This window comes from Orcinus orca, chromosome 2, assembly GCF_937001465.1.
Source record: "Orcinus orca chromosome 2, mOrcOrc1.1, whole genome shotgun sequence".
Taxonomy (NCBI): Eukaryota; Metazoa; Chordata; class Mammalia; order Artiodactyla; family Delphinidae; genus Orcinus; species Orcinus orca.
This window is the reverse complement of record NC_064560.1, coordinates 161,002,797-161,013,632: the sequence shown is the minus strand read 5'-3', so window position 1 is coordinate 161,013,632 and position 10,836 is coordinate 161,002,797. Positions and strand designations below refer to the sequence as shown.

The following is a 10,836-nucleotide window of genomic DNA, read 5'->3' as shown; positions in this document are numbered from 1 at the left end:
ACATTCCTCTAACACACACACACATTGTAATTCTGCGCACTCGCTCCAGACTTTAGGCATTAACTGATTTTTTAGAGCCGAGTTTAAGCCTCCGTTCCAGTCCTCACACAGCTGCCATGTCAATAAGGACTGTTCCAAGCAGAGACGTTCCTTCTGGCAGGACACTGCAGCTCCTCAAGACTTCATCTGAAACATCATGAGCACTAAAATAAGACCGCCAGGGAAAATTACCAGACACATGGGCTTGGGCTCAGCTTTGCCAGTTTTCCAGTTTAGAAAGTAAGTCATTGGGCACACAGTGTGGTAGGGGCTCTTTTGAAATAATATGCACCCATTACATGCACTTAAAAATAATCCCAAACATATTGAAATATCAGCATCTATTTCCAAGGTCTGATACTGCAGGGTTTCAAAGATGCAAAAAGCATTGTTTGGGAGTTCAGTGGAGAAGCAGCTTCATGTCTACTCGGAGCCTCCTGAGAGACAGCTAGGGAGTGGAAACCCTTCATGAGTTTAAGATGTACATTGCAGGGTGCATTGGACTGGGTGCATTATTTTAAAACCATATAAATAATACAAGGGGAAAGAGACACCGTGCTTCTCCTTCTTCCACTCCCACTTATGTCTCAATATGTAAATGGTTCTGCGATGCTGGGCTCTTGCTGATGGAATCAAAATATATTTAAAGAAGACGAGCAAGTTTAAAGAACCTAGAGTTTGCTCCTTGCATTCACCAAGAGGAGACATTTAAATCAAAAGCATTTTTGAAGTGTACTTAAAATTCTGTTTTGAAGTTATCTAATCAGAGATAAGTATAGTCATAAAGTCACTCTCCTTCCACCGTTTGGCTCCCCTTATCTCCATGCATTGTTCTTATCTCCTGCCAGTCTCAGCTCTGACAATAGATTATCTTTGTTTAGAGACGCTAATTGTTTTCAAAATCTTTTTAATAATTGCTTTGGAACAAGGTGTGCAAATGAGGCTTAAGATAATTACAGCTTCATTTGTTTGTGTAGTTTTAATAAGCATTCTCCACACATACACAAAATAAGAGATGATAGGACTGAAACTGCAAGACATCTCTCATTCCCTGGCAGTAAAATAGGCCAGCATTGCAATCTACACACACACACACACACACACACACACACACACACACCTCTTTATTTAATCTTCTTGGAGCCGCTGTCGTTCTCGCTTTGAGGGCAGTGTCCCTCTCAGAACAGGGCAAGGATTATGTTACAACCAGAGGGCTATTGGAGCCGGACACAGTTTTATTTAATTTACACCCCATCCAGCGCCTTTCGCGCGAGGTTCCCAAAGCATTTTTGCTAATAGCAAGTAAATCTTCTCGGCATTCCTCGGTAGCAGAGGTGGCCTTGGAAAATGCAACCACGCTAATGGGGAAACCGAGTCCAGAAGCCTGCCCACTTAAACCATAGAACATTAAGATACCAAATCATAAATGAACCTTCGGCATCTCTATCTGCTCAGCAACTATGCTCTACACAACTCTTTGCGTGGTCCTAAATAGTCGCGGCCTTTTGAGAATGAGGGAAGCGCTATACAGCCGGGAGTATCTGTGACTTTTGGAGGGAGGTGGGGGCAGGAGGGAAGAGAGGAGGAAATTAGGCTTGGCTTCTGGAGCTGAAGCCAGCCGGGAGAGAAGCCATTCTTCCAGCGGTTGCAGCCCGGAGCACTGGTCTGCTCTTGTATTATTTATCGCGTTCCATAAGCTATTCATCAATCCATTACTTATTCATTCCAACATTAAGGTAATTAAATATGAGCTCACCGGGAAAGGGCAAGTCTGCAAGGGACAGAGACAGGGTATGGAGGGAGAGGAGGCGAATCAGAAGGTCTGGAGTCATTGATTTGTGCAGAGATGTGCGCGGCTGCCCTTAGGTGACACTGCAGAGGGGGCTCACTTTTCAAGGTCCTGACGCGCTCACCCACTCCCACCACCCCCGTCCCCGGGAAGCACCGCTCCCTCCCCCCCACGCCCCCCTCGCTTCCCACCGCTCGCGGTCCCCCTCCTCCCACCACTCCCTATCCCTCGCTGCACAGCCTCGCCCTCCCCGCGCGAGGCGGCGCGGCCTCGCGGCCCGGCCTGGCGGCGCGCGGGCTGGCCAGCCCCGGATAGGCGCCGCCCGCAGCCAATCAGCGCGCCGGGGACGCTGCGCGCTTTAAGGCAGCTGCGGGGAGAACAGAAACCAAGTTCCCCGGCAACAAGCAGCATCCACCCGGCGGGAGGCCGGAGCCAGCGAGGCCCGAAAAGCTGCGGAGTGAGCCGGACGCTCCTTGTCCAGCGCGAGTCCTACTCCTCCTCCACTAACTCGGCCGCCCGTCCCCAAGTCTCGACTCGCTTTTTAGCCTTCGCAAAGCCTAGGGAGGGGGTTAGGAGCAGCCGCGCCCCCCTCTCTGCGGCTGCCTCCTCCTGCTTTTTCGGCTTTGCTCCCTGCCGCGTGCGCCAGGGCAGTGCGCCCCGGCAGGCCCCAGCCATGTCGATGCTGCCATCGTTCGGCTTCACGCAGGAGCAAGTGGCGTGCGTATGCGAGGTTTTGCAGCAAGGCGGGAACCTGGAGCGCCTGGGCAGGTTCCTGTGGTCGCTGCCTGCCTGCGACCACCTGCACAAGAACGAAAGCGTGCTCAAGGCCAAGGCCGTGGTCGCCTTCCACCGCGGCAACTTCCGCGAGCTCTACAAGATCTTGGAGAGCCACCAGTTCTCGCCTCACAACCACCCCAAGCTGCAACAACTGTGGCTGAAGGCGCACTACGTGGAGGCCGAGAAGTTGCGCGGCCGGCCCTTGGGCGCGGTGGGCAAATATCGGGTGCGCCGAAAATTCCCGTTGCCGCGCACCATCTGGGACGGCGAAGAGACCAGCTACTGCTTCAAGGAGAAGTCGCGGGGCGTGCTGCGGGAGTGGTACGCGCATAACCCCTACCCCTCGCCGCGTGAGAAGCGGGAGCTGGCCGAGGCCACCGGCCTCACCACCACCCAAGTCAGCAACTGGTTTAAGAACCGGAGGCAAAGAGACCGGGCCGCCGAGGCCAAGGAAAGGTACGCGGAGTGATTCCCGCTGATCGGGCGACCCCGGGAAGCCTTCCTGTCCCCGCCGCCCCTTCCCGCCCCCGCAGGCACCAGCCACCGTGTCCACCCAGCCGGCCGGAGCCCTCCGCCGGGCGGCGCCCAGGCTTCCGCGGCACTGCGGCGAAAGTTCGTGAACTCTGAGATCGCTTGCTAGGGGTGGGGCGGGGGGTGCTCATCTGATTTGAGCGTCCGCGCGTGGGTTTCCTTGGATGTGTGTTGGAAAATGTTGGCGCTAGGTTTGTTTTTCATGCCTCCTTGGCTGGCTGGGGCGAGGAGTGGCGGGTGGAGAGTGAGTTTCTAGATCAGCTTAGAAGGGCAGTGTTGATTGGTATCGCGAGGAGAGGGGTTCGGTGGGGCCTGAGGGTCTCGAACCTCTCTCCTCTTGCTCCCGGTGAGGGTGGAGCTGGCCTGAAACTTCTCAGCCACCACTCCCGCCCCGTCCTTCAATCGCTCTGTCCTGGTAGTCTTCTGGGTGAGAGGTCGCTTAATTCCGCACTAGCTGTACAAAGGGAGGAGTCTTTCAAAAGAAATCCACAGAAAAGAGAGCTTTGGGAGAGTTGGCGCTGCATTTACTCCCTGGCGCCCCGAGCCCAGAAAAGATTGCTCCTCGTCGGCTCCCTCGAGCCTGGCTGGGAGCCGAGGCTGGTCAGTCTCGCTGTCCGCGCCGCCCCCCCGCCCCCCTCCACGGGTGAGGAAGGGGTTTCCAGTCGCAGACTTCTCTCGCCCCAGAGCTCAGAAAGCAATATTTTTTTAACCTGTCTGTGCCCCCGCCCTCCTCACGCCAACACACCCGGCCACCTGGCCCGGCTCCACTCGTTTGCTGTAGAGTTTCCGACCGAGATTCGGAAGAGCGTGTGGGAGGCGGCGGCGGCGGCTGCGGCGGTGGGGAGAGCGCTTCGGGGAGCCGGGCAGTTTGGGGGAAACCTAAGCTCCCGAGTCGGCTAGGTTTCTTTTGTTCGCTTCGGAGCCTGGGGGCCGAAGATGTCGCCGCCTTGTTCCCCTCTGGGTGGAAAAGCAAGAGTCTGGATAGCTGAAATGGGCTCTCTGGGAGAGACTGCGAAAGATGGGGAGAGAGTTGGGGAGACAGGCGGGCCCCGCGGTGGGGAGGACGGCCGAGCCCTCTGAAGGCAGAAGCGCCAAGGGCTACAAGACCCTGCAGTTCACCAGCACCGAGCGCCCAGACTGAGACCCCGGTTCTTCGCACAGGCTCCGGCTGTGCGGGGTCGCGAAGTTCCCCTGTGGGGAATGGGTGCGCTGGTGTGGATGCCCGCAGGGAGTCTAAGAGAGGGCCGTGAGGGACTGCGGGCTGAGCGAGTAACACGGAGACAGGAACAGTACAGTTCCAGGTAGACGTTAGTTTCAAAAAGGCCGTCCTTTAAGCCAGGCCCGAGGGCCCACTCCCTGATGAAATCGGAGAGACTGGCTGCGCTCCCTGTGTTTACTCAGGTCACTGGGCCGCTCTGGACACCACTTCCCATGACCTGTCCTGTGTCTCTGAGACCACAACCTCCGGGCAGGGGCAGGGAAACTCGACGGTTAATCGTTTCCTCAGATGGGAACAGGACAATTGACTTGATTCACCACCAAACATCTGTTCATTGGGTGCTGTTCGTCCCCCGATCATTTTCTTCATCACCAACAATCATTTGTTGGAAGATTTTCAAATTTCATTACTTCTAAATGTGGTACTTGTTGATAGGTATTTAAAAATAACTGCTTGAACAAAAATTTAAAAATAATTTTTATGTTTCAAATAAGCCCTGCTGATCTGGCTTTCTAAAATCTGGAAGAGGAAGGGACCTGGCTCCCCAGGAGCTCTGTCCGTAGCTCCCCCTTTCTCAAGTCTCTTCTGCCTCTTCATTTCCCCTAGGACCCTTGGGGATGGGTGAGAGGGCAGAGCTTCTCCATTTGGGTCAATGACTGATTGCACAATGGCCCTTTCCTCCTTCCAGCTCCCCTTCCTCCATCTCACACTTTTTTTTAACTTACTTTTTTTTTTTTTTAACCATATGGTGTTGTCCTCTATTTCTTAGGGAGAACACTGAAAACAATAACTCCTCCTCCAACAAGCAGAATCAACTCTCTCCTCTGGAAGGGGGCAAGCCGCTCATGTCCAGCTCAGAAGAAGAATTCTCACCTCCCCAAAGTCCAGACCAGAACTCGGTCCTTCTGCTGCAGGGCAATATGAGCCACGCCAGGAGCTCAAACTATTCTCTCCCAGGTTTAACCGCCTCTCAGCCCACCCACGGCCTGCAAGCCCACCAGCATCAGCTCCAGGACTCTCTGCTGGGCCCCCTCACCTCCAGTCTGGTGGACTTGGGGTCCTAAGGGGGAGGGATTGGGGCCTCGAAGCAGCGACTAGGGACACTTGTAAATAGAAATCAGGAACATTTTTGCAGCTTGTTTCTGGGGTTCTTTGCGCATAAAGGAATGGTGGACTTTCACAAATATCTTTTTTAAAATTCAAACCCAACAGCGATCTCAAGCTCAGTGCCCTCTTCTCTCCAACTCTTTCCACTTTTGCATTATTTCCCCTCCCAGTGTGGAGATCAGGGAAACGAAAAAAAAAAAACAACCCAAACAAACAAAAATATCCAGTCACCCAGTCTTGGTTCTGGGCAACCCGTGTTCCAGCTTCAGTAGCCTTTCTTTTTTCTTTTTCTTTTTTTTTTTTCAATGAATGGGAATTACAAAATCAACTGGATTTTAATTACTTCATTTTAATTTATTTATGGAAAAATGTTTTGAGAAGAGGAAAAGGAAATGAAAACGAGAGAGAGACAGAGAGAGAGGAGAGCAAAATAGTGAAAAGATCCTCCAGCCTGGGAGGAACTGGTTGCATTCTTAAGGTGAATAGGAAAAATACGATCTTATAACTTTTTTTTGATGGGGAAAATTAAGTTTACATTTTCATATTTAGTGTTAAACAATTTTATGTAGATTAAAATGAAAGAACAGTATTAGGGGAAAAAACAAGTGCCTAAATGTCTTAATGCTCTCTATGTGAGGCAGTTAGAAATAGAAGTGACCATTAGTAATACAAATACTTCTGTCAAATTTAGTGGGGGTTTTTGGTTGTTGTTTGTTTTCTTGGGTTTTTTTTATGGCAAACTTTAAAAATGTACCAGTGTGAAAAAACACTTTCCTGAATGCCATTACTTCTCATGCCCTTGAAGCTTTCTTATCTGTAGCCTACTGTTAAGGGTTTCTCCTGTTCCTAGTTTCTAGCTTGCAAAAATAGGTAACAAATCTAGCAACCTGGTATTTGTTACTAAAACAGCATGTGTTTTCAGGTTTCTTTTCTATTGTACCTAAACCAGTCTAAATTAAAACTTAGTAGAACACCAGGAGTACTGATTCTGTTTCTGAAAGGTGAGTTGTGTATTGCTGTCATTGGGCCCCCCCCCATTTTTTTTAAACGAATAGTTTTCTTGCTTTCTTACTTAATGGTGGTTATGAATTGCAGGGTACTTTGAAGGCCATCCCCTGAACCAAGAGTGGTGACTGAGTTAATTATATGACAGAAAAAGAGTGAATTTAGCTTTGGGGTATTTATTTATTTTTTTATTATTTAGAGATGCAGTTTTGTTTACCACTAGCTCTTCTCCACATCATTCGTATGTTAGCTCTTTTGTATTATTAACAAATTTATGACAAGACTGTGAAAGTAAAATAATTTATCTGCTTGGGGGGGAAAAAAAAAGGGAACTTGTACAAGGATAGCAACATTGTGAATTACTCTGTGCAAATAGAAAGCAGACCAACAGGACAGGAGTTCTTTGCGGTGCTGCCTGATAGTGTCCAGAAAAATCCCAGTAATCATGTAGGCTCCAAATTATTTTTGCCTGGGGCAAAAATGATGTATCTTTGTATTTAGCTTTTAAAATTAGTGAAACAAATGGCATTATTTATTAAAATTCTACTCAGGATAACAGGATTGGCTTGCTTGTGCTTTGTAAAATATTACTCCCCAGAGGAAGTCTATTTTCTGACATGACAGTTTCATAATTTTGATCTTTCTCCATCTGTGTCACCATTAATATATTCATTTCTTTCTTACTCTTTCCTATCTTTCCTGTCCTGATCTAGAAGTGGGGGTGGGAGATGGGGAGATTAAGGCCTTCTTATTATGAGTTTTTTTTTTTTTTTAAATGCTAAATGGCTGTGACTGAGTTCCAGGGAGAAAGGGTCACTGTACTTAACTGTAGTCACTTTTACTTATAAAGTCATTTTTCCCCTCAGTGATGGACAGATGTTCACACAGCCGCTCAGAGACCATCCTTTGGATTGGGAGCTCAGGGTCCCAATCTCCCTTGTTAGTGTTTTGGATCATTAAGTTGGTGTTTATTTAAGTCACTAGGGTGTTTATTCTCCACGTCTTGGGCCACGGAGAAATGCCACCCTCTGCAGGAGGGGCTCTCACAGGGGATCTCCTCGCATTCTTCACATTCACTCCCCAAAACAAACACCCTGCACAAAGATAGCTTTCAATGACCCTGACAGGCTTCAAAGGACACCGCGGAAATCTCCCTGAAAAATAGGAAGGGCCAATTACTTTAATTTCTTACATGCCCTCTCTTCCTACCCAGATGACTACCCCCCACTCTTCCAGCTCTGTTTAGTATAATTTTAGACTCGTGGAAGTTCTGTCTCCCTGGGCACCCCGGCCCACTTCCTGCTCCCTTGGTTGGTGAATCTTGGAAATGTCTGCAAATCTGGCAAGGAGCAGAGTGGGCCGGTCCTGTAAAAGCCCCTGTGATTACTGCTTGTAAACTCGTTAAAAGGACAATTTTCTGTCACAGTCATAAACTCTTTGTAAAATCCCTGGCATTCGATCCAGAGTGCGCAAATTCCAGATGTGTTTAATAAGAAATTGCACAATGTGCCTCCCTCACCATCCTCCTCTCAGTCTGGCTAAACCAGGGACAAGCAGGAGGAAGCGAGAAAGCTGAATATTGCTTTGAGTTTTCTTGGCAATCATTTTAGAGCAATCATTAGGGGGAACTAACCATATTTTTTTTTCCTCGAGGAAATCTTCAAGGACCTGCTGTTAAGGGACCTCTAATTTACCTTCTCGGCTTCACAGTTTAACTGAATCAAAAGCCACTTTTCGATTTCTCCTTTACAGATTTCATAAGGAGAGCCCAAAGTAATGAACGACGGCTTATAAATAGTTTTTAGGATGAAACCTTACAGAATTTTATCAAGTAAGATGAGAACAATAACATATTAGGGCGATTTTTAAATTTTTTACGTTTTAGATCTGAACACAGGATTGTTCGGGTCCCCACTGCCTGCTTGCCTTGACCTCTTGGCTGAGAACGAAGCTTCCTTAAATGCTCGGGAGGCCAAGGGGCTTGGCCGACGGTTCCTGAATTTGGCTTAGCAGGTAGGGACTCAAGAGTCCCCAAAGCACCACGAGCTGCGGGCAGGGAGAAGGAGGCCGCTGAGGCCGGGCACCGCCGGTCTTGAACTATTCTCCAGGCAGGACAGGTTGGGCTTGACCCCGAGATGAAGCGGAAGCTTCCAGGAACAGGCAGTAGCATTGGTGCTTGTGGGCGAACTCTGAGTCTGCTGAGCTGTGACCCTTGTCACGCCGCTCTCTCCCGCACCCTGAGGGCGAGTCGGGCACCTGGCACTGACCCCGCACGGAACGGCTGTTCCTCTGCTCCGCCGCAGCCTCCGCGCCTGCAGCGGCGGCTGCGGCTGGAGGGGGCTTCACTCCTACCGCCTCCCCCGCCTGGAGGTCTTTGGTCAGGTCTCCAAGCAGAACTCCAGGTTAGGGAGCCAGAGGCTTCCGTTCCGCGCGTCTCCGGCTGCAGAAAACTGGAGGAGCTTCTCCTGCCACCTGCAGACTCCCGTGGCTGCTCCTGCCACTCTGCCCTCCCAAGGCGCGGGAAATCGGGGCGCCGCTGCTCTCCGCCCCCGGACCCGGGTGGAGCCGCTCCACCGTTTCATGGAGAATCGCGCGCGTCCCGGGAGCCGCATCACTGCGCAGCTCCAGGCGCGGGCCTGGTGGCCCGGCCTGCGGAGCCCCTGAGGCTAGCCTCTAAGGTCCAGACCGTGGAGGAGGCAAAGGCCTGAGCTTCGGGGGACAACGCAGCTGCCGTGGCCTTGGGCACCCAGGAGCCACCTCCCAAGCTCAAGTCGCGTCTCGCTCTTTGAATTAAGGAGCTAAGTTCCGGGCGAGGCACGTGAGCCACGCGGGAAGAGCTACCGCTGGGTTGGACCAGGCCCAGTGGCGGAGGGATGAAGCGGTCTTGGCCACTCGCGGCTCCCGGGCCAGGCGGCAGGTGGGAGCGCTCCCTGGTTCTCAGACTTGAGGGCAGCCGGCTCAGGCCCAAGAGCCTGGTCGGGAGGCGGCCTAGGCCCGGCCGCCCTTCCTACTTCAGGTATGGCCCGTTTCCTTTGCTTCCTGCGGCCTGGGTCTTGGCCCTCGGACCTGGGCTCATCAGCCGCGCGCTCGGCGGAGGGGTGCCAGCCACAGAGGGCACCCCTTCCCTGGCTTGTCGTTAGAACTTCAACGGCGGCCGAGGAGAGCGGCCCGGGTTTCTAGAGTCTCGGGCAGGACCGGGCGGCAGCTCGGCTTCCTTCGCTGGGCCTGGTCCGGCGTTTCCCCCTAGCCCGTGGCCCTGGGGCGAGCAGCGGCCTCCTCCCGACGCACCTCCCGGGTCCCCAGCAGGGAGGCCCCGGCCGAGGCCCGCAGCGCGCTTCGGGCTGGGCTGTCGCGGCGCACACTTTGCCCTTCTTTGGTGGGGCAGGTGGTGTTGACAGAACAGGTGGGTCAGGGTTAAGGTGAGGAGAGTGGCTGGTGGCCCACGTGCTCTCTCTACGTTATTTCTTCTTTTTTTCTGAGCTTTTCCCAGGAGTAGGAAAGTAAAAACACTCCCAGACTACCTCCTCCAAACACCCGAAGCCAGCGGAGCTAGTGTCTGTGCCCACTTAGCCCCCAGGGGCAATTCGCACCAAGGGTACCCGAGGGCTCAGTTCCTTAGCCCGCAGGTATGCTCCGTGACCTTAGGTGGGGACTTGTGAGCCCCCTCAAGTGACCCGCGCCTTCGTTTCTTCCCTAGTTTGATTGAATCCAATAGCTCCACCTGGCAGATTCTCTAAAGATATGGGTAAGCCAGCCAGGACCGAGAAGTCAAAATCATGGGCGAGTTGTTGGCTTGTCCTCTGCCCAGAAACAGTGCTGCCCTGGAAAGGCTGCATTTTCTTTAGTGTTTTAATCTGAGTATACATACACAACTTAGTTCCAGCTGATGAAATTGGAAACCTCTTCTCCCACTGAGGATGGCAATCACTGTTTTAGGCGCTGTGGTCCTTTCAGACAGCGAGGAACAACACTGCAGTAGCATTTAAAAACAAAGAGAAAGAGATTGCTTGAGGCGCGTGTATGCCTGTCTCCCATCTGAGTTTCAGCTTCTATCCTTTTAACTTGTTAATGGACAGCTGAGACCCCACTTCTCAGCAGGAAGAGCACAGACACCTTAAGGTTTGCTCTCCTGTATTGCTTTGCTACCTGGGAGTCTCCCCCACTCCTTCTTTTGCAAAAGTGCCCACTAATTGTTTTCCTTTGCCATAACGTTGAAGTGTTCTTAAAATCACATTCTTCTCCCCCCACCCCCTCGAACAGGAAAATGCAGAAAGAAAAACTAACTAAAACTAAAACCCCAATCCTGTCTTATCTTTGAAAGAGAAAAGAGTTAACTTAAGTTGTAACACACACTTAAGTGTACCTGAAG

At 51.5% G+C, this 10,836-nt stretch overlaps 1 protein-coding gene across 1 annotated transcript; it reads left to right on the top strand.

Moving 5' to 3' along the window:
- Positions 1 to 2,210: 2,210 nt before the first annotated feature.
- On the top strand, positions 2,211 to 6,438 carry SIX1 (SIX homeobox 1). Its single transcript, XM_004262096.4, has 2 exons — positions 2,211 to 3,061; positions 5,125 to 6,438. Exons 1-2 carry the CDS (start codon positions 2,502 to 2,504, stop codon positions 5,417 to 5,419), a joined length of 855 nt encoding a protein of 284 aa, XP_004262144.1. The 5' UTR covers positions 2,211 to 2,501; the 3' UTR covers positions 5,420 to 6,438.
- The last annotated feature ends 4,398 nt before the right edge of the window (positions 6,439 to 10,836 follow it).

Bases quoted from the DNA above. Each gene is read 5' to 3' on its own strand.
- SIX1 (XM_004262096.4), top strand. From the start codon at position 2,502: ATGTCGATGCTGCCATCGTTCGGCTTCACGCAGGAGCAAGTGGCGTGC. The intron at 3,062-5,124 runs GTACGCGGAGTG...TCTATTTCTTAG, and splicing joins GCCGCCGAGGCCAAGGAAAG to GGAGAACACTGAAAACAATA.